Source organism: Narcine bancroftii, chromosome 1, assembly GCF_036971445.1.
Source record: "Narcine bancroftii isolate sNarBan1 chromosome 1, sNarBan1.hap1, whole genome shotgun sequence".
NCBI lineage: Eukaryota > Metazoa > Chordata > Chondrichthyes > Torpediniformes > Narcinidae > Narcine > Narcine bancroftii.
Window position 1 is genome coordinate 103414365 of NC_091469.1, and position 21662 is coordinate 103436026.

The following is a 21662-nucleotide window of genomic DNA, read 5'->3' on the forward strand; positions in this document are numbered from 1 at the left end:
TATGCTAGTTGTATGGGCTGATGTGGAAGCTGAAAGTTAATGCAGAGAAGGGCAAATGATGCATTTGGTTGGGTGGTTGAGGAGGTATAAAATGGTCTACGCGGCACAGTTCAACAAAAAGTGTGCAGCAACAGAATGACTTACAAATGCATGTGAAGAGGGTACTAAGTGAAGCCTATGGGATTCACAAGTGCCAAAGCAGCTTTATAAGCTGAACTTGTATCAGGCATCTTTGGCCACAGCACATTCAGTTCCAGTCACCACATTTTAGGAAGAACGTGAAGGTCTTAGAAAGGTATGACATTAACTTGAACAGTTCCAAGGTTGAAGGTTTTCAGTGACAAGGTTAGAACCAGTTGTTGTTCTCCTTGGAGCAAAGAAGATAAAAGGTAAAGATAAAGGGTCCATTATTGTCATGTAATACTACATTTAGAATGTAACATACATGAAATTCTGTAACTTTGTAATTATAAGGCAGACAGAGAGTCGCCACTTTGTCCAGCATCCCTCACAGAAACATTCAGCATCTGGTGTTCCTAGGTGGACTTCCCTCCAAGAACTGACCAGGCCTGAGCCTGCTTAGCTTCCGAGGTTGGACAATCTCAAGCATATTCAGGCTATTGGGCTTATTGAGAGGTATGCACAATCACAATTGATTTAGACAGATTACAGGTATTTTCTGCCTGCAAATCAGTCAAGGATCAGGGGAAGAACAAAGTAAGAAGGGGGTTAAAAGGAATAAGTTCTTTTGAGAAGTAGCTGGAAAGAATTCATAGTCATTAAAGCATGCAAACAGGAATTGGATAGACATACATGAGAGAATACATTGCAAAGCCAAAGAGAAAGAGGAGATAGATTAATAGGATTGCTTGATACCATACTCTTAACACCCAATACTTTGTGCAGATCTGATTTTACCTGGAATTATTTTTTTCAGTCTGATTCCACTAGTTGAATACTGCCCACTGCCTGATCTTAGAGATGAAGCATCAATCTAAAATAGAAAGTCTAAATTTTGTAATGACAGCATACTAAGTAATCTTTCAATGCCAAAAAAAATTCTTAAGATCTTCAATCTCTTTCATTTAGAACCATCACTGGACCTGGCCCGCAAGGCACTGAGACCATTTGGGCCTACATGAGTTAAAACTGATTTGGATTGTCAGTTTGATTCTTGTTATTTTTGGCATTGTACCACACAAAATGGTCAATAAAATGTGTTTCACAATATAAATTTAACTTGCCTCAAGTTTATTGTCAGAGTACATACACGCAATCACAAACAGTCACAGCAAATAAGAATTTCAGGCATTGTACATGTCTTTTTTTGAATTTTATTTAAAAAATTTCCATACATGTAGTAATCAAGATTTGTTAAAAAAAGAAAAAAAAGTGACATACATAATGGTATTCCCCACCCCCAACCCCCTCCCTCAAAATAAACAATATAAAAAATATAATATAGTTATATAAAAGAAGAGAAATAGAAAAAGAGAATTTTCAGGATTGCACAAAGGAATGCTGCCTAACACATGTTTAAAAAAATTCATTTACATAATTCAGAGGAGATTCTTGCAGGTCCAGAGGCATAGAAAGGACAATTTTACAAATTTAAACCTAATATTTGGCTATAGGGTGCCAAATTTGCAAAAACAGAATAGTTATTCCTCAAACTATATGTAATTTTTACCAAAGGAATACAACTTTGAATTTCTGCATTCCATCTTGCCATTCCCAAACATATATCTGATTTCCAAGTAACTTCAATACATTTCCTTCCCACCGCTAATGCAACTTTAACAAAATCCAATTGATATATTGGTAATTTTAATTTAGGTCTTGTTCCTTCAATATTTCTCAATAAAAATAAATTGTGGCGGCGCACATCTCTGTGAGCGAACTGACCCCGCTTGTATCACTACACTGGCGGGGCAACTGCAGAAAGATGGCGCCGTCGGGGCTTGCTCATTGCTTCGTGGCTTAGGCCACAGCTCATGCCCTGGGCAATGTGATGATGTCACTGCTGCATGGGGCGGAACTCCTATTGGCCTTAAAGGGGCACGCACGAAGTTCAAATAAACAGTTCGACTGAAAGCCCCACCATGTCCAGTGGTTTGCTTCTGTTTGTGTAGCAGCCACTATATTGGTGAACTCACAGAGCCCAGACATTATCTGGTCTACAAACATGGATTCGCCGGCAATCAACGCGGTCTCCGTGAAACTTCATCCCTTTTGGACTCATTGATCTCGCACGTAGTTAAGGCAAGCGGAGGTGCAGTTTCATCTCAAGACAGATCACCTCTGACTCCACGATGTTCTACCATGTGGTGAGCGCCCTTGATGAAGAAACCACGGCCAGAGTGGACGACCAAATCCACAATCCTCCAGAGGAGGGCAAGTATGTCACCCTCAAAACCCTCCTCCTCGGCACCTTCGGACTCTCCTGCCGGCAGCGCGCGGCCAGGCTGATGCACCTTGATGGCCTGGGGGACAGAACCCTGACTGCACTGATGGAGAAATGCTCACACTGGCAGAAGTCCAAAAACCCTGCCTGATGTTTGAGCAAGCCTTCCTTGAACAAATGCCAGAAGACATCCAGCTCCTACTAGCGGACGAGGACTTCTCGGACCCCCAGAAGATCGCAGCCCGCGCCAACGTGCTGTGGCGAACCAAACGGGAGAACGAATCAGGTCACCCATTCTGGTTCCAGCCGATTACAGCCCACCCCCAGTCAGAAAACAGAGGAGCACTAAACCACCTGGTGTTTATACCACCAACGCTGGGGAGCCCAAGCTCGCAAGTGCTGCCAGCCCTCCTCATACCATGGAAACGACCAGGCCAGCCGTCGTTAATGACTGCAACAGCTGGCCACACAAACAGCCTTACATGTGGTCGACAAGACTAATGGGCGGCATTTTCTGGTGGACATCGGAGCAGAGTTGAGCGTGCTTCCCCCGACTGTTCTTCAATCCCGCATGAAAGCACGAGGCCCGACCCTGCAGGCAGCGAACGGCACTGACACAAAAACCTTCGGCACATGGACCATTCAGGTACACCTCGGGCCAGACAAATACCGCTGGAAGTTCCTGCTGATCACTGTGAGAACTGCGCTGCTAGGAGCCAATTTCCTCTGAGCGCACAGCCTGCTGGTTGACCTGAAGGGCAAGAGATTCATGCATGTCCATGTCTTCTAGTCCCTTCGACTTGAGCCTTCCAACGTCCTCAACCCAGGAATAGCCACCGGCTGTACGCCCAGGAATGAGTACTCCCGCATCCTAGACAAGTTCCCTGCCATTCTATGGCCACCATGCCCCAGCACGGCACCCACCACCACATTGTTACACAGGGCTCCCCACTCTACATCAAGGCCAGACAACTGTCACCGGAGAAGCTGCAGCTTGAGAAAGAGGAGTTCTCCCGCCTCCAGGAACTCGGCATGTCCGCAGGTCAGAGAGCCCCTGGGCCTCTCCTCTGCACATGGTCCCAAAGGCCTATGGGGGTTGGTGCCCGTGTGGGGACTACCACCGGCTCACGATGCAACCACACCTGACCAGTACCCCATCCACCACATACAGGACTTTACGGCCAACCTACACGGTGCCAAGGTTTTTGCTAAGGTCGACTTAGTGAGGGGCTACCATCAAATCCCTGTACACCCGGATGATATTGGCAAAACCGCCATCACCTAGTTCGGCCTTTTTGAATTCCTGCAGATGCCCTTTGGCCTGAAGAACGCAGCCCAGACCTTCCAGCGGCTCATGGACGTAGTGGGTAGAGACCTGGACTTTGTGTTCATCTATCTCGATGACATCCTCATTACCAGTCGAGATCACAATGAGCACAAGACCCATCTCTGCCCACTGTTCGCCTGCCTGGCTGAATATGGCCTCACCGTCAACGTGGCCAAATGTCAGTTTGGGAAAAAGTCGCTACAGTTTCTGGACCATACAATCACTGCGGATGTGGCAGCACCGTCACAGGACAAGGTCACGGTCATACAGCAGTTCCCCAAGCCAGACACCCTCAGGAGCCTACAGGAGTTCACCAGGATAGTTAACTTCTACCACCGTTTCATCCCTAGGGCCACCCACATAATGCGCCCACTGTTTGCCCTGATCTCAGCCAAACAAAAGACACTCAAGTAGTTGAAAGAGACTGATACAGCCTTTGCACGGACCAAGACTGCCCTCGCTAGCGCCACCCTACTGGCCCACCCACAGCCCGATGCCCACATAGCACTCTCGGTGGATGTTTCCACCACGGCCATCGGGGGCGTCCTCGAACAAGAAGTCAACAGGCAGTGGCACCCGCTGGCATTCTTCAACTGGCACCTGACTACCTGAGCTGAGGTACAGTGCATTTGACAGGAAGCTCCTGGCCTTGTACCTCTCTATCAGGCACTTCCACTACTTCCTGGAGGGCAGACCATTCACCATTTTCATGGACCACAAGCTGCCCTCTCAGGCCCTCACCATGGCTAAGGGTCCTTGGTCAGAGTTCACCACCGACATCTGACACCAGGCCAGCAAGAACAATGTTGTTGCCGACATGCTCTCCAGACCTACCATCTACAACTTGTCCCCCAGCCTGAACTACACCCAATTAGCTCAGGCCCAGAGGGAGGATGAAGAGATGCAGGCCTTCCAAACCGCCATCACCGGCCTGCGTCTCGAGGACCTAAAATTGTCAGGCAGCCAGACACTGTCCTGTGTGATGTCTAGACTGGCTCGCCGTGACCGGTAGTCCCCCAACACTAGAGGAAGGAGGCATTCTGGATGATTCACGACTTGGCCCACCCCTCAGTATGCATGGTGGCGGAACGTTTTGTCTGGGACAGATTAAAAAAACAAGTGGCCCAGATGGAGAGGAATTGCATGCATTGCCAAGCCTCCAAAGTTCAACACCATATTAGAGCCCTGATACAACATTTTGACCCACCAGCCAGGAGGTTTGACCATATCCACATTGATATAGTGGGCCCTCTACCGGTATCCAGGGATGCTCACTACCTCCTGACTGTGGTCGACCAGACGATGAGGTGGCCAGAAGCCATCCCCATCAGGGACACTTCCGCCGAGTCCTGCTGGTTAACTGGGTCGCCCGGTTCAGCGTTCCAGCCCACATGACTAGCGACAGGGGCGCCTAGTTCACCTCTGCCCTCTGGGCGCAACTAGCAAGCTGCTTGGGAATCAAGCTCCACCACACCACGGCCTATCATCCCCAGGCAAATGGACTCTTAGAGCGTTTCCACCGGCACCTCAAGGCGGCTCTCATGGCACAGCTAAAAGGACCCAACTGGACAGACAAGTTGCCATGGGTCCTGCTTGGCATTCGAACGGCTCCAAAAGAGGACCCCCAGGCTTCATCCGCAGAACTCTTCTACGGTGCACCACTGTCACTACCAGGGGAGCTTTTTGGAGTGGGCACAAAATCCAGGTGAGATCCCAACCCTTCTCTTGGACCTCCGTAAGACACGCCTCGCTGGCACCCCCACCACGACAAGCACCTGACGAATGTCCCCAAAGAGCTGGCCTCAGCGGGGTTCATGTTCATCTGGCGTGGCCCACACTAGACCCCTGCAGCACCCGTACGAGGGCCCATATAAGGTCCTCCACTGATTGGGAAAGACTTTCACTCTGGACATTTGGGGCAGGGAGGAACTGAAGTCAGCGCACGTGGACTTAGACCAACCCGTGTAGACAGCACAACCTAAACGGAGAGGTCGGCCGCCTCATAAGAGGGAACATGATTGAGGTGTATAGAAAGGAAACCTTTTGTTTATCACAGGTAGATGAACTAGAAGTCATAGATTCAGGGTAAAGGGTAAGAAATTTAGTTGGGGAGAGGGGGAAGGATCCTGCAGGCAAAATGCACGTGGAATAACAATAATAATGAGTTTATTATCAGATATGTACAATATATGAAATAACTCAAAGCACTCTTTTTTGTTATTTTCAATTTAGAGCATAAGCTGGTTCTGGGGGCTGGTTGTGTGGCAGCGCACATCTCTGTGAGTGAACCAGCACCGCTTGTACCGCTGCGCTGGCGGGTCAGCTGCAGAAAGATGGCGCCGTCGAGGTTTGTTCATTGCCTCATGGCTTAGGCCACAGCTCGCACCCCGGGCAATGTGATGACGTCAGTGCTGTGCAGGGCACGCGCAAAGTTCAAATAAACAGTTCAACTGAAATCCCCACCGTGTCCAATGATGTGTTTCTGTTTGTTTAGCAGCCACTACAAAATCTGGATTTTGTGGAAATACAACACCTGTAACTTGTTCAAAAAAATTTGTTAATTTCAGCCAAAAAGGTCTTGCCTTAGGACATGACCAAGTTGAATGCAAAAAAAGTTCCTACATCTTCACCACCCTAAAATATTGATCTGATAAATCTGATTTCAATCTCTGCAATTTCTGTGGTGTAAGATATAACTGATGTAAAAGATTATACAGAACTAATCTCTTTCTTTGGCTTGGCTTCGTGGACGAAGATTTATGGAGGGGTATGTCCACGTCTGCTGCAGGCTCGTTGGTGACTGACAAGTCCGATGCGGGACAGGCAGGCACGGTTGCAGCGGTTGCAAGGGAAAATTGGTTGGGTGTTGTGTTTTTCCTCCTTTGTCTTTTGTCAGTGAGGTGGGCTCTGCGGTTTTCTTCAAAGGAGGTTGCAGCCCCCCGAACTGTGAGGCGCCAAGATGCACAGTTGGAGGCGATATCAGCCCACTGGCGGTGGTCAATGTGGCAGGCACCAAGAGATTTCTTTAAGCAGTCCTTGTACCTCTTCTTTGGTGCACCTCTGTCTCGATAGCCAGTGGAGAGCTCGCCATATAACACGATCTTGGGAAGGCGATGGTCCTCCATTCTGGAGACGTGACCCACCCAGCACAGTTGGATCTTCAGCAGTGTGGATTCGATGCTTGCGGACTCTGCCAACTCCAGTACTTCGATGTTGGTGATGAAGTCATTCCAATGAATGTTGAGGATGGAGCGGAGACAGCGCTGATGGATGCGTTCTAGGAGCCGTAGGTGATGCCGGTAGAGGACCCATGATTCAGAGCCGAACAGGAGCATGGGTATGACAAAGGCTCTGTACACGCTGATCTTTGTGTGTTTCTTCAGGTGATTGTTTTTCCAGACTCTTTTGTGTAGTCTTCCAAAGGCACTATTTGCCTTGGAGAGTCTGTTGTCTATCTCTTTGTCGATCCTTGCATCAGATGAAATGGTGCATCCGAGGTAGGTAAACTGGTTGACCGTTTGAGTTCTGTGTGCTCGATGGAGATGTGGGGGGACTGGTAGTTATGGTGGGGAGCTGGCTGATGGAGGACCTCAGTTTTCTTCAGGGTGATTTCCAGGCCAAACATTTTGGAAGTTTCCACAAAACAGGACGTCATGCGCTGGAGAGCTGGCTCTGAATGGGCAACTAAAGCGGCATCGTCTGCAAAGAGTAGTTCACGGACAAGTCACTCTTGTGTCTTGGTATGAGCTTGCAGGCACCTCAGATTGAAGAGACTGCCATACGTGCGGTACCGGATGTAAACACTGTCTTCATTGTTGAGGTCTTTCATGGCTTGTTTCAGCATCATGCTGAAGAAGATAGTAAAGAGGGTTGGTGGCGAGGACGCAGCCTTGCTTCATACCGTTGTCAATGGAGAAGGGTTCGAAGAGCTCATTGCTGTATCTGACCCAACTTGTTGGTTTTCGTGCAGTTGGATAACCATGTTGAGGAACTTGGGGGGGCATCCGAGGCGCTCTAATATTTGCCAAAGCCCTTTCCTGCTCACGGTGTCAAAGGCTTTGGTGAGGTCAACAAAGGTGATGTAGAGTCCTTTGTTTTGTTCTCTGCACTTTTCTTGGAGCTGTCTGAGGGCAAAGACCATGTCAGTAGTTCCTCTGTTTGTGCGAAAGCCACACTGTGATTCTGGGAGGACATTTTTGGCGACCCTAGGTATTAGTCTATTAAGGAGAATCCTAGCAAAGATTTTGCCTGCAATGGAGAGCAGAGTGATTCCCCTGTAGTTTGAGCAGTCTGATTTCTCACCCTTGTTTTTGTACAGGGTGATGATGATGGCATCACAAAGGTCCTGAGGCAGCTTTCCTTGGTCCCAGCAGAGCATGAAAAACTCATGCAATTTGGTATGCAGAGCTTTGTCGCCAGCCTCCCAGACCTCTGGGGGGATTCCATCCATACCTGCTGCTTTGCCACTTTTCAGTTGTTCAATTGCCTTATATGTCTCTTCCCGGGTAAGGACCTCATCCAGCTCTAGACTCAGGGGTTGTTGAGGGAGCTGGAGCAGGGTGGATTCTTAGACTGAGCCGTTGGCACTGAAAAGGGATTGGAGGTGTTCTGACCATTGATTGAGGATGGAGATCTTGTCGCTGAGGAGGACTTCGCCGTCTGAGCTGCGCAGAGGGCTTTGGACTTGGGGTGAGGGGCCGTACACCGCCTTTAGTGTCTCATAAAAACCCCTGAAGTCGCCAATGTTGGCGCTAAGCTGGGTTCGTTTGGCGAGGCTAGTCCACCACTCATTTTGGATCTCCTGGAGTTTGCGCTGAAGATGGCTGCTTGCGAGACTGAAGGCTCGTTTTTTCTCTGGCCAGGAAGGCTTTGCAAGGTGAGCCTGGTGGGCAGATCACTTCTTTGCCAGCAGCTCCTGGATTTCCTGGTTGTTTTCGTCAATCCAGTCCTTGTTTTTCCTGGAGGAGAAGCCCAGTACCTCTTCAGTGGATTGCAGTATGGCCGTTTTCAGCTGTACCTTACATTAATAGCGTTAGTCATGCAATCCCTACATAGATCTACCCATCTTTGTTCATCCATTATAATGTTCAAATCTAATTCCCACCTCTGCCAAGATTTATGAACTCCAAACTTAGGAGTTCCTACTTGTAATAAAGAATATATCATAGATGCAAGTTTCTTCACAATTTCCTTCCTAATAAGAAGTTCTACTTCAGTGCAACTATGCAACAACATGGTTTGTCCTAACTTATCCCTCAAATATGCTCTAAATTGAAAATAACAAAAAAGAGTGCTTTGAGTTATTTCATATATGATAATAAACTCATTATTATTGTTATTCCACGTGCATTTTGCTTGCAGGATCCTTCCCCCTCTCCCCAACTAAATCTCTTACCCTTTACCCTAAATCTATGACTTCTAGTTCATCTACCTGTGATAAACAGAAGGTTTCCTTTCTATACATCTCAATCATGTTCCTTTTTAATCATCTCCAATCTCAGAAAACAGACCTAGCCTCTCAGTCTCTCCTCATAACAGAAGAACTTAATTCCTGGCAATATCTTTCTTCCGAACTCTTAACATCTTTCCCATAGCCTGGTGTCCAGAATTGCAGGTACTACTCTTTCTGAGATATAATCAATGAACATAGAACATCAAACAGTCCAGCACAGGATGTACCGAGGCTGTCACACACTATCTAAACAGCTGTGGTTAAGTGTGTCCCCACCAAATCATTCAGAATTTTCCCAACCAGAAGCCCTGGATGAACGATGAAATCCGGAATCTGCTGAGAGCCAGATCGCAGGCATTGAAGTCCAGAGATCCAGATCAGTACAGCAGGAGCAGGTATAATCTGTGGAGGGCTATCCCCCAGGTGAAGTGGAGATTCTGGATGAAAATGGAAACAACAAAGGACACCCAGCAGCTGTAGCAGGGCCTAAATCCCATAACCTATTACAAAACCAAATCCGGTAAAGTCGCTGACTTAAAACCTTCTCTCCCGGAGGTACTCCGCCATTTACGCCTGATTTGATGACAGTAACAGCAAAGAACCACCCTCACCTCCTTGCTGCCCCATGCCCCTGACAATCCCCTCCTGTCTGAATCTGAGAATGGCGTGCATGCTGTCTTAAGGAGAGTGAATCCGAGGAAAGCATCTGGCCCAGATGGAGTTTCTGGCCGAGTACTAAAGATCTGTGCTGATTATCTTAACAAGTTATTCACAGATATCTTCAACATCTCACTCCAGCAGGGCATGGTACTCACCTGTTTCAAACAGGCATCAATCATACCGGTGCCCAAGAAGAATGCAGTAACCTGCCTTAATGACTATCGACCAGTAGCACATACATCAACAGTGATTAAGTGTTTTGAAAAGCTGGTGATGAAGCATATCAGCTCCTGTCTGAGCAGTGACATAGATCCATTCCAGTTTGCCTATAATAGAAACAGGTCTACAGTGGATGCCATCTCACTGGCTCTATACAAAGGCCTGGAATACCTGGACAGCAAAGATGTATACATCAGGATGCTCTTTATTGACTACAATTCAGCATTTAACACCAACATCCCCTCAAAACTGATTAGCAAACTCCAAGTCCTGGGTGTTAACACCCCACTGTGTAATTGGATCATGGATTTCCTCACCTCTAGTCCACAATCAGTGAAGATTGGTAAGAACTTATCCTCCATAATCTCCAACAATACTGGAGCAACACAGGGTTGTGTTCTTAGCCTCCAGCTCTACTCAGTTTATACCTATGACTGGATAGCTCGGTGTGACAATGACACCATCTACAAATTTGCCTTTATTTGTATAAAGAAAAGAGATGTGTCAGCTTTCAGGATGGAGATTGAAAACTTGGCTGAATGGTGTACCAACAACAACCTTGCACTCAATGTCATCAAAACTAAGGAGTTGATTGTTGACTTCAGGAAAGCCAGAGGTATATAATCCAGTGATCATTGGGGGAATCAGAAGTGGAGAGGGTAAGCAAATTTAGGTTCTTGGGAGTCACCATCCTGGAGGATCTTTCTTGGACCCAACACATCAATGGCATCGTGAAGAATGCACGTCAGCACCTCTACTTCCTCAGGAGTTTGCGAATGATATCAGAAATCATGGCAAATTTCTACAAGTGTCTGGTGGGAAGTGTGCTGACCTGCAGCACCATGGTCTGGTATGGGAACACCAATATCACTAAGTGAAAAGCCCTCCAAAAGGTAGTGGACACAACTCAGGATAATATAGGCAAACCCTCTCCATTATTGAGCGCATCTACAGGGAACGCTGCCGTCAGTGGGGAGCAGCAATTATCAAGACCCAGACTACCCAGCAGACACTGTGTTCTCATTACTGCCATGAGTAAAGAGGTATAGGTGCCACAAGACTCACACAACTGGGTTCAGGAACAGGTGCAGTAGTGTGGTGCAACTATGTACCATAAAAACGAGCCAAGGAAGCCCAAAACGCCGAAGTAAACTGTGGTCCACGGTCTGAAGTTGTGTGTAGGCACTCCAAATCTAGCAATAGAATTTAAAATGAATGCTCTAGTATCACTGACTGGTAATGGAATGGCCTCTGGCCAGTGTGTGAAGCGGTCTACTACTATGAGAATATACCTCATGTCCTGTGATACTGGTAATGGTCCAACCAGATCCACGTGCACACGCTCAAATCTTGTGCATTGTCAGGAAAGGCTTCAGGGGTGCCTTGGTTTGGTGTTGAATTTTCGCAGATTGGCAGGATATACACATTCGTGCCCATTGCACGACATCTTTTTTCAGTCTATGCCACATGTACTTGTTTGTCATTATTTTGACTGAAGTCCTGATGGGTGGGTGTGATAGATTGTGAATGTCATAAAAAAGACGCCGTCTCCAAGATAATGGGACCAATGGTCGAGGATAGCCCAACGATACATCACAAAGGAGTCTGGACTACCTTGTTGTGGTGCCACCTGTTGAATGTCGAGTCCAGTAATAGCTGTACTGTATGCCTGTATATCCGGATCCGCGGATTGTGCCACAGCCAGTTCAGCAACGTTGACTCCACCTTGAATATGGCACACACTTGGATCTGGAGAGCACATCTGCGACCAGATTGTCCTTTCCCGAAATATGACGTATGTCCGTAGTAAACTCCAAAATGTAGGACAAATGTTGTTGTTGTCTTGCCGACCAAGGATCTATGACTTTGCTAAAGGCAAAAATGAGCAGTTTACGGACTGTGAATATAGTGAAATGTCAACCCTCCAAGATATAATGAAAGTGCCTTATAGCCAGATAAAGTGCTAATAGTTCTCAATCAAAGGTGCTGTACTTTATTTCCGCTGGTCTTAGATGACAACTAAAGAAGGCAAGGGGCTGATAATGGTCATTTTTGTATTGTTCCAGAACTGCACTCACAGCTGTTCCAGAGGCATCTGTGCTAAGCATCAAAACAACTTCAGGATTTGGATGCACAAGCATTGCTGCTTTGGCAAATGCCTCTTTGACGGACATAAATGTGGCCTCTGCCTCTGCAGTCCAGGTAATGATTTTTTTTGGAGCAGAGATGATGTTAAACAGGGGTCACAAGATGTCAGCATTCCAGGGAATAAATCTGCGATAAAAATTTATTATTCCCAAAAAACTTCTGTAGCCCTTTGATGGTGACAAGTCTGGAGAATGTACGGATGTCGTCTGCCTTGCCTGATAATCTGGTGTTCTGGTCTTCTGCTGGAGGATGAGCAATAAATTCACTTACTCGCGATGCAGTGGCCACATCCAATGTACTCACAACATGCCAAAATTTTGTGTCTTCTGCCATTATACCCCGAAGACAAAATTGGGTTTCAGCTTAAAGAAACCAAAATTGAGGCTGATGTGTCCAGAAAGGAGGCAAATGAAGCCCAACTACATTAACTGTCGTGGAGGTGGGAGTTGTTGTTGCAGTTGAAATGTTCTCCTTTTCCATAATGATTCAAATTCATTGAATCTTACTTTCAGGGTCACCAATTTGTAGCAGCTACTATGGTAGATGCTTCCACCAGCGTTATCTCCGCTCCATCCTCAACATTCATTGGAGTGACTTCATCCCTAACATCGAAGTACTTGAGATGGCAGAGGCCGACAGCATCGAATCCACGCTGCTGAAGACCCGACTGCGCTGGGTGGGTCACGTCTCCAGAATGGAGGACCATCGCCTTCCCAAGATCGTGTTCTATGGCGAGCTCTCCACTGGCCACCGTGACAGAGGTACACCAAAGAAGAGGTACAAGGACTGCCTAAAGAAATCTCTTGGTGCCTGCCACATTGACCACCGCCAGTGGGCTGATATCGCCTCAAACCGTGCATCTTGGCACCTCACAGTTCGGCGGGCAGCAACCTCCTTTGAAGAAGACTGCAGAGCCCACCTCACTGACAAAAGACAAAGGAGGAAAAACACAACACCCAATAACCCAACCAACCAATTTTCCCTTGCAACCGCTGCAACTGTGTCTGCCTTTCCCACATCGGACTTGTCAGCCACAAACAAGCCTTCAGCTGACGTGGACATTACCCCTCCATAAATCTTCGTCCGTGAAGCCAAGCCAAAGAAGAAAAAGAAAGAAGACACAGACCTTTTATTCCCTGCCTGTTAACAAGCTCGTTAGTGAACAGCTGCTGTTCCTGTGGACCAGCAGGTTAAAGCTATGAGCCATTAGCACCCCAGCCCTTTAAGCAGGGGCTTCATCTGATCCACTCGCTGTACTTTGGCGCCCAGCACCGCTAACCCACAATGTGTCAAGTCTATGAACCGATGGTGGCGGTTCGCAATACTGTGCTGTGCACCAACTACACACTACCAATTAGTATTAATTCTGCTGTGCCCACAGGGAAAAGGAATCTCAGGGTTTATGTAATGTCATGAATGAACTCTGACAATAAATCTGAAGGATGGACCCTTGGCTAAGGATGTTTAATCTGAGAATGGGTGATTATTCCTGATTTGCCTTAAATTATTTCCTTACTGACTCTGTATCACTCATTCCATGTGTTTACTAGGAAGGGGTTAATTCAATTTTGCATTCACCACAGAGCATCATAGTGCTTGGGACAACACCTTTTTGTTCCAAAGCTGGACACATCCTTGTTTGAAGAGCCTTCTAGGATATCCTCTCTCATATTGAAGTAATGTTTCCCATGACTAACAGTGCAATACCACCTCTCTTGCCTGAAAATTCTGCACCCTGGGTTACTGCTTTGCAGGTTCTGCTCTTCTTGCAACCAGATCTCAGTAGTAGCAACAATATTATCGCCCCTCACGGTCATTAAAACTTTGAGTTTATTCCCCCAACTAATTAAACACTACATTAAAACAGATGCAATTAATCTCTGTATTTCCTTTGTGCGTTTACCTCCATGCTCTGCCTGCTGGACTTACTAACTTGTTCTCCTCAAGGTGACTGATTTGAGCATTTACTCTGTGCCCCATTCCTCTCCAACTCAGCTTAAGCTTTCCCCAACACACTATCAAATTTCCCTAAATGAATGTTAGTCCCATTCTGGTTTAGGTGCAATCTGTTCCTCTTATACAGGTCCCATCTTTCCCAGAAACAGCCCCAATGATCCAGTAAGGCACACCCTCCTGCACCACCTTTTCAGCTATGCATTGATCTGACCTATCCTTCTATTCTTAAACTCAATTGCTCATGGTATGAAGAAATGTGGAGATTACAATCTTTGAGGTTCTGCTCTTTAAACTGCTTCCTTGCTCCCCAAGTTTCTGCTGCAGGACCTCATCCCTTCTCCTTCCTATATCTTTGGCACCACCATCACTTGTGCCTTCAGAATCCCTTGCAGCAGCTACTCCATGACATCCTTGATCTTAGGCAATAAGCCAGAAATGCCTATTTTCTGCTTTTCGAAAATCCCCTATCGCTCTCTCAGCTTTATGATCTCCTACTGTGCAACAAAGTCCTTCATGGAGCCATCCTCTGGGCTGTTGATTCTATTTTCCCCTGAGAGGTCATCCCCCAAATAGTATCCAATGAGGAATATCTGTTTGCGAGGTGAATGACCACAGGGTACCCCTGCCTTAGCTGACTGCACTTACTGTCCTTTTCTCCTATCAACTTCTTTGCTGTGCCTGCAATATGGGAAAGTGAATTATCCACCACATTTTCTGCACCTGGATACTCCAGTTAGTCCATTTCAGCTTCAACTCTTCTATGGGGTCTGACAAGAGCTCCAGCTAGACACACTTCCTGCAGGTATAGTCGCCAAGTGGGAAGAAGCAGCAGATAAACAATGTATAAGGTTATGTCTAATGGAGTTTGTCCCATTCCTAATGATACAAAGATGACAGTGATTAAAAATCAGACACAGTGCTGTAACAATGTGACTTCAAACTTACACGCTTCAGTGCATATTTCTCCAGGTTCAGCAGTTTTCGTCGATTGGCCAGAATGGTTTCGCGCTCTTTCTTCTCTATACTGTAAGACTTTTCCAGAGCATCTAACTCGATCTTTGTAGAATAATAAAAATTAATTAATAATAATTTAAAATGCTAAAAGTACCATTATTTTGGTGTCATCTTCAAAAGTTCTATTAATGCCACCTACAATCTCCTTTATATTGTTAATATTTATGATGAGACTGATCCCTGCAGCAAATCACTAGTCACAAGTCTCCAATCTGAAAAACAACCTTCCACTACCACCCTCTGAATCCCTCTACCAAACCAATTTTGTATCCAATTGTTCACACTGGTTCCCATGTGATCTCACCTTCTGGACCTTGTCAAAAGCCTTGTTGAAGTCAACACAGACAATTTCAACCACTCTACTTTTTTTGGACTTCCTCTTATGGTAATTACGCACAAGAGACCCAAACTGTCTTACCAGGCACATCAGTGATTCATTTGCAGCTCTGCAAATTTCATGTAAAGTAAAAGTCCTAAAATCTGGACTGCTCAGAAAATGGGTCGGTCTGGATTTTTGGGATTCTTTTGCAGTACTTTTAAAATTCAAATTTAAGAAGAATAAAGAAGATATAAAATGGTAAATTTTGATAGTTTATTAAAGAAATAATTTTTCATATAAAATCAAATATAAAAATACATTAAAAACATTTATTCATTCATTTCTGCAATTTCTGTGCATCTGTGGCACTCCTGCATGTGTGTGCACATATAACCGTACACACACATGTGTGCATATGAGAGTTTTTGAGGTCTGGTTTCTCATCTGGTCCAGATTTCTAATATCCAGATTTTGGACTTTTACCGAACTCCATTCAGTGTTCATATTGTGGTCTCAGCTATGAAGGAGAAACCTAATGCAGGTCAAGTAACAGCTCTGAACAGCAGCCAATTACAGTCCACCACATACTTCACTCCTTCCACCACCCCACCCTTGGAATAGCTTGATAGATTTACTCCATGCTTTATGGGTGCTATGTGATAAAGGATTTCTGGTGCTTACCCACATTTTTTTCCGAGCTTCTGCAGCTTCCCTTGATAACTGAGCCAATGCTGTTAGCTCAGCTTTGTGCGCATCTACAATTGCGCTGAAACTGTCCACTCTCTGAGGTATGAAGACGGCATCCTGCAAGCACAGAGACTCAGCACATTCTCAAGCAAAACAAATAATTACTCAAACCATTCTTGTTGCATCCAAAGAACATGTATTTCTATGTCTCACCCTGTCTTCGCCCACAGCACATTGCCCAATGAAATATGGAGATAGTTTCATTGTATTTAAAAATGAATAAGAAATATTTCTGACAAAGAGGGTAGCAAATTAAAACTGATAAGAGCAGCCACCTCAAAGTTTCACCCACAGTGAAACAGGAGAGAAATAGTTCCCACTTCATTCCTTTGTTTCCCTACTGATCTCCCTCAGGTGACATCTAAAGGGTAAGCAATGGACTGAGAGAAAGCACATGATAAGTTAACCAGTTGCACTGTGTGCTGAGGCTTCTTGTGGCACCCAACCTCAGCCCTGCAGAGAACAATTTTCCTCAACGTTGCTGATAAATGACTTCAAGCCCTGTTTCGTTTGGCCTTCGTGCTTAGCAACTAACACTGAAGGTTTTATCCTTGTTAAAGTAACATTATGGACATTGTCAAAGATCCAGTATCAGAATCAATTGTCATGAACAAGTCATGAAATTCTGTGTTTTTGCGGCAGCATCACAGTGTAAACATTCATATTATAACCACCTTGCATCATTACGATATATAAAAAAAAATAGTACATGAAAAGGGAGTATCTTTGGTTCATTGATTATTCAGGAATCTGATGGCAGTGGAGAAGAAGCTGTCCTTGTGCCATTGAATGCTCGTCTTTAGGCTCCTGTACCTTTTTCCCGATGGTAGCAGAGTGAAGAGGGCATGGCCTAGGTGGTGAGGGTCTTTGAGGATCGAGACTTCTTTTTTAAGACAGTGCCTCATGTAGATGTCCTTGTATAGTGTGAATTAAAGCTCTCATGACTGGAAGGAGAACAAAAGCTTTTATTAGCTCATAACTAAGGGTAGTCTTTAGAAGGGTTCTGGGTTTTGGTGGGAAACCAGGATTATACGTGGGCAGATGAGGGTGGAATCTGGAGGCAGGGCCAGCCATCAGAACAACACCCTACCAGTGAATCCCAGTTCACTGCATTCACCCCTTCCTGTAGAATTTAGGGTCTGTGAATGAAGACAGAGAACATGGGTTCAGAACAAGTGGTAAAAAAAATAGCTATTTACGAATATACAAATTTAAACAGTCCAGAGATCTGGAGATCCTAGTGGAGCGCCTTAGCACCAGGGCGCCTTGGGCTCCTTCAGTCTCCTGATCCCCTTGTGATGGAGGAGAGGCAGGCTGGGTCTCCGGCTCAATGCTGGAGGGGGGGTGCACTTTCCTCCTGAACCGGATCCCCCCCGAGGCTCTGAATGAGGATGGTGAGAATTAGCTCCATGGCTCAGGGCACTTGAGGCAACAGACCCACTGTTCGAGTGGGTGCCAGGTCCTTGATGGAGACAGTGTCTTGCCAGCCATCCAGGTACACCACGAAAGCGTACGTGGTGTTGGCATGGAGCAGTTTCATCTTTTCCACCAGAGGGTTGGCCTTGCTTCTCCCCATGTGCCACTTAAGAAGGACTGGACCAGGAGTAGTGAGCCAGTCTGGGAGTGTAGTTCTGATGCTGACCTTCTTTCACAGGTGAATAGAAGCTCATGAGGAGTAGCTTTGGTTGAGGTACATTGTAGGTACCGGATAGAGAGAAGCGCGATAAGGAGGACATCCTGCTAGCGTGAGTGTGGAAGGCCTTATGACTTCAGGGTCAGTTTGACAGCATTCCTGACCATGGCATTCTGCTTTTCAACCTGCCTATTCCCCTGGGGCTTGTAGCTGGTAATCCTGCTGGATGCGATGCCCCTCACCAGCGGGTACTGAAGCAGCTCATCACTCATGAAAAATGAGCCCCGGTTGCTATGGATATAACTTGGATACCTGAACAGAGTGAAAATGGAGTCTAGGGCCTTCATAACAGACGAGATGGACGTGTCAGGGCACGGAATGGTGAACACGAAGCAGGAGTACTCGTCAATAACAGAGAAGAAGAATGTTTTCCCGTTCGTGGAGGGGAGAAGTCCCTTAAAATCAACACTGAGCCATTCGAAGGGCCTGGATAACTTGATCAGGTGCACTTTTGCAGGGCAATAGAAGTGTGGCTTGCACTTTGCGCAGACCTGGTCATTTCCCTGATGTCTTGTACAGAGTAAGGCAGATTGTGGGCCTTGACAAAATGAGCCCTTGTAGGTGACTCCTGGATATCAAAGCTCATTATGCATCGCCTGCAGTTGGCCAGTGTGTGCTGAGGCACAACTTCCTCTGGATAAGGCATCTGGAGAGTCATTAAGAGTTCCAGGCTGATAGGATATGTCATAATTGTAGCTGGAGAGTTCAATCCTCCACCTAGCAATTTTGTCATTTTTGATTTAGCCCCCTCATGACATTACTAAATATGAATGCGACTGAGCATTCTACCAGCCAGGTAGTGTCTCCAGTGTCTTACTGCCTCTATAATGGCTTGAGCCTCCTTTTCCACTGATGGATTCTGGAGCTTGTGGCCTTGTAATGTCAGTGAAAAGAAAATGCAACCAGCCTGCCTGACTGATTGAGGGTAGCGGCCAGGGCTACATCCAAAGCATCACTTTCCACTTGGAAAGGTATATTCTCATCCACTGCATGCATGGCAGCTTTCGCAATGTGGTTTCGGAGATAGTTAAAAGCCGTTTGGGCTTCAGCCGAGAGGGGGAAATTAGTGGCTTTTGAGGGGGGGCGAACCTTGTCGGCGTATTGAGGGATCCACTGGAAATAGTATGAGAAAAACCCCAGGCATATCCTCAAAGCCTTTGTAGTCCCAGGGATGGGGAGCTCTAACAGGGGGCGCATTCTATTGGGATCGGGGCCAATGATGCCATTCTCTGCCACATAGCCAACTGTTTAGTCGTGAACACACACTTGTCAGAGTTATGTGAGGTTCAGGCCTCTCGCCACATGGAGAAAGCTCTGAAGGTTGGCGTCATGGTCTTCCAAGGTGTGGCCACAGATGGTGTTGTTATCGAGGTAGGGAAAGGTAGCCTTCAACCCATACTCGTCCACCATTCTGTTCATCTACATCTGGAAGATATAAATCTCGTTAGTAATACAAAAGGGACCCTCCGGAATTGGCAGAGACGACCGTTAGCCTCAAATGCCGAAAAAGGACAGTCCTCGGAACGGATTGGAAGCTGGTGATAGGCAGCTTTCAGGTCAATGGTTGAATAGACCCAGTATTGCGCGATATCATTCACCATGTCCGAAATACGAGGGAGGGGGTATGTGTCCAGGAATGTGTACCAATTAAAGGTTTGGTTATAGTCAATTACTAGCCTGGTCTTGTTTTGTTTCTTAACTATTACCACTTGCGCTCTCCATGGGCTGGTGCTAGAATCGATGATACCCTCCTTCAGCAGACGCTGAATCTCCAACTTTATAAACTCTCGGTCTGCTGAGCTGTACCTCCTGCTTTTAGTAGCATTGGGCTTGCAGTCTGCAGACAGATTCGTGAAGAGAGGAGGGTCAATATTCAATGTGGATAGGCTTCATGTGGGTTCTGATTTTAAGGGCTCTCCATTCCAGGGGAGGGGATCAGAATACTCCAAGGTCATGCTTTTAAGGTGACACAGGAAGTCCAGATCTAACAACACCGGAGCACACAGTTCATCCAGAATATACAAGCGAAATTTACAGAATTCCCTCCTTTCGAATGATAGATGTACCATACAATGCTTTTGTACACACACAGAATGTGATTGAGACATGAGAAATATGCAGTAATTAGAAGGATACATCTTTAGTTTGTATTTTTGCACAGTCTGTGAGTCTATGAAGCTCTCAGTAGAGCCCATGTCAATTAGGCATCTAGTGGAATGTCTGTTTACCTTTACAGTCACTATAGAGTTTCTGAGCTGGTGAGGTCTGTCCTGATCTAGGACCATTGATGCTAGCTCCCAGGACACTTCACGCTCTTCACTCGAGTGGTCCCCACCATCCTGGGTTGCCCTGCGTGGATAAGATTCCATCGACCTCGTGGCGAGGCAAAATGGCCTCTCTCCTTCTTCCTCCGACGATGACAGCACTAAATTTGAATTTGGGTCATAGCAAGATGGCCACCGAGCCTTTTCCTGCTGTTTCCGAGGGTGGTGTGTCATGCAAGCAGGTTCGGGTGAATTCGGGGCAGACGGCTTGGGGCTGGAGTCAGATCTGGGAGCAGTGCAGGCTGTGGACGTCGCTGGGCTTCCCCTTGCACGGCAAACCCTCACCCAATGTCCTTTCTTGCCACAGCTGGAACACACAGAGTCTTTTACTGGGCAACGCGATCAGGGATGCTGGCTCTTTCTGCAAAAAAAGCACTCTTTCACACAGGAAGCGGCAGTTGTTAGGGTAGTGGGAGCAGCTGGTATTTGGAAGGGCTCACCTGGGTGGGAAAGCTCACTGATTCGGGGTCATTGTTCTCGAGCTTGGCCTATTCCAGCGATTTGGCCAGCTTGATGTGGCTAGCCAAGTCCTTCTTACCCGACAAGTAGTTGCTGCCTCATGTATCTCGAGTGGACCCCTGCAATTAGAGTGTCCTGGATCTGTTCTTCCTCACGAACATGGCCCATAGCCGCTTCGTACCTGAACTTCTTGGCAATTGTCCACAGATCCACCAGATAGTAATCAATGGTCTTTCCTGGCCGCTGCGACGTAAAGCAAGTCAGTGTTTCACTGGGACCTTGTTTTGCGACTTCAGATACCTACCCTTCAACACCTCCATAGCAGCGTCGTAAGTAGAACAGTCCCTGATGACTGCATACCCCTTCGTTCCTACCCTGGAAATGAGCACCGACCTCCTGAGTTTATCGGAGTGGAAGACATCTCTGGTCGCATTCAGGTAGGCCTGGAAGCAGTCTAGCCAGTATATGAACTCCTCAGCCACATTGGAGGGCAGAGGGTCTATCAGTAGCATATCTGGTTTGAGTGGTGTTTCCATTGTTAGGGAATGAGCTAATAAAATTGTAGTGTGACTAAAGGCTCTCACAACTGGAAGTTGAACAAATGCGTTTATTAGCTCATAACTAAGGGAAGGGTTCAACAGTAGTCTTCAGAAGAGTTCTGGGTTTAGGCGGGAAACCAGGGTTATATGTGGGCAGATGAGGGCAGAGCCAGGAGGCAGGGCCAGCATCAGCACAACACCCTACCAGTGAATCCCAGTTCTCTGCAACTTGACAGAATGAAGTCTGGTGCCTGTGATGTCACAGGCCGAGTTAACAACCCTCTGGAGTTTATTCTCGTCACAAGCAGTGAAGCAACCAGCCAGAATACTCTCCACTGTACACCTGGAGAAGTTTGCGAGATTCTTCGGTGACATACTGAATCTGCTCAGACACCTCACGA

The 21662-nt window shown here is 46.5% G+C and overlaps 1 protein-coding gene across 2 annotated transcripts in view; it reads right to left on the bottom strand.

The window, feature by feature from the left end:
* LOC138761980 (coiled-coil domain-containing protein 183-like) overlaps nucleotides 1-21662 on the bottom strand; it is a 111676-nt gene that overhangs the window by 41432 nt on the left and 48582 nt on the right. For both annotated transcript variants that reach the window (XM_069935062.1, XM_069935053.1), the window contains 3 exons: nucleotides 16181-16303; nucleotides 15112-15222; nucleotides 919-994 (listed from right to left, as the gene is read on the bottom strand). In XM_069935062.1, coding sequence (XP_069791163.1) covers nucleotides 919-994; nucleotides 15112-15222; nucleotides 16181-16303 — 310 coding nt within the window. The remainder of the gene's footprint in view (nucleotides 1-918; nucleotides 995-15111; nucleotides 15223-16180; nucleotides 16304-21662) is intronic.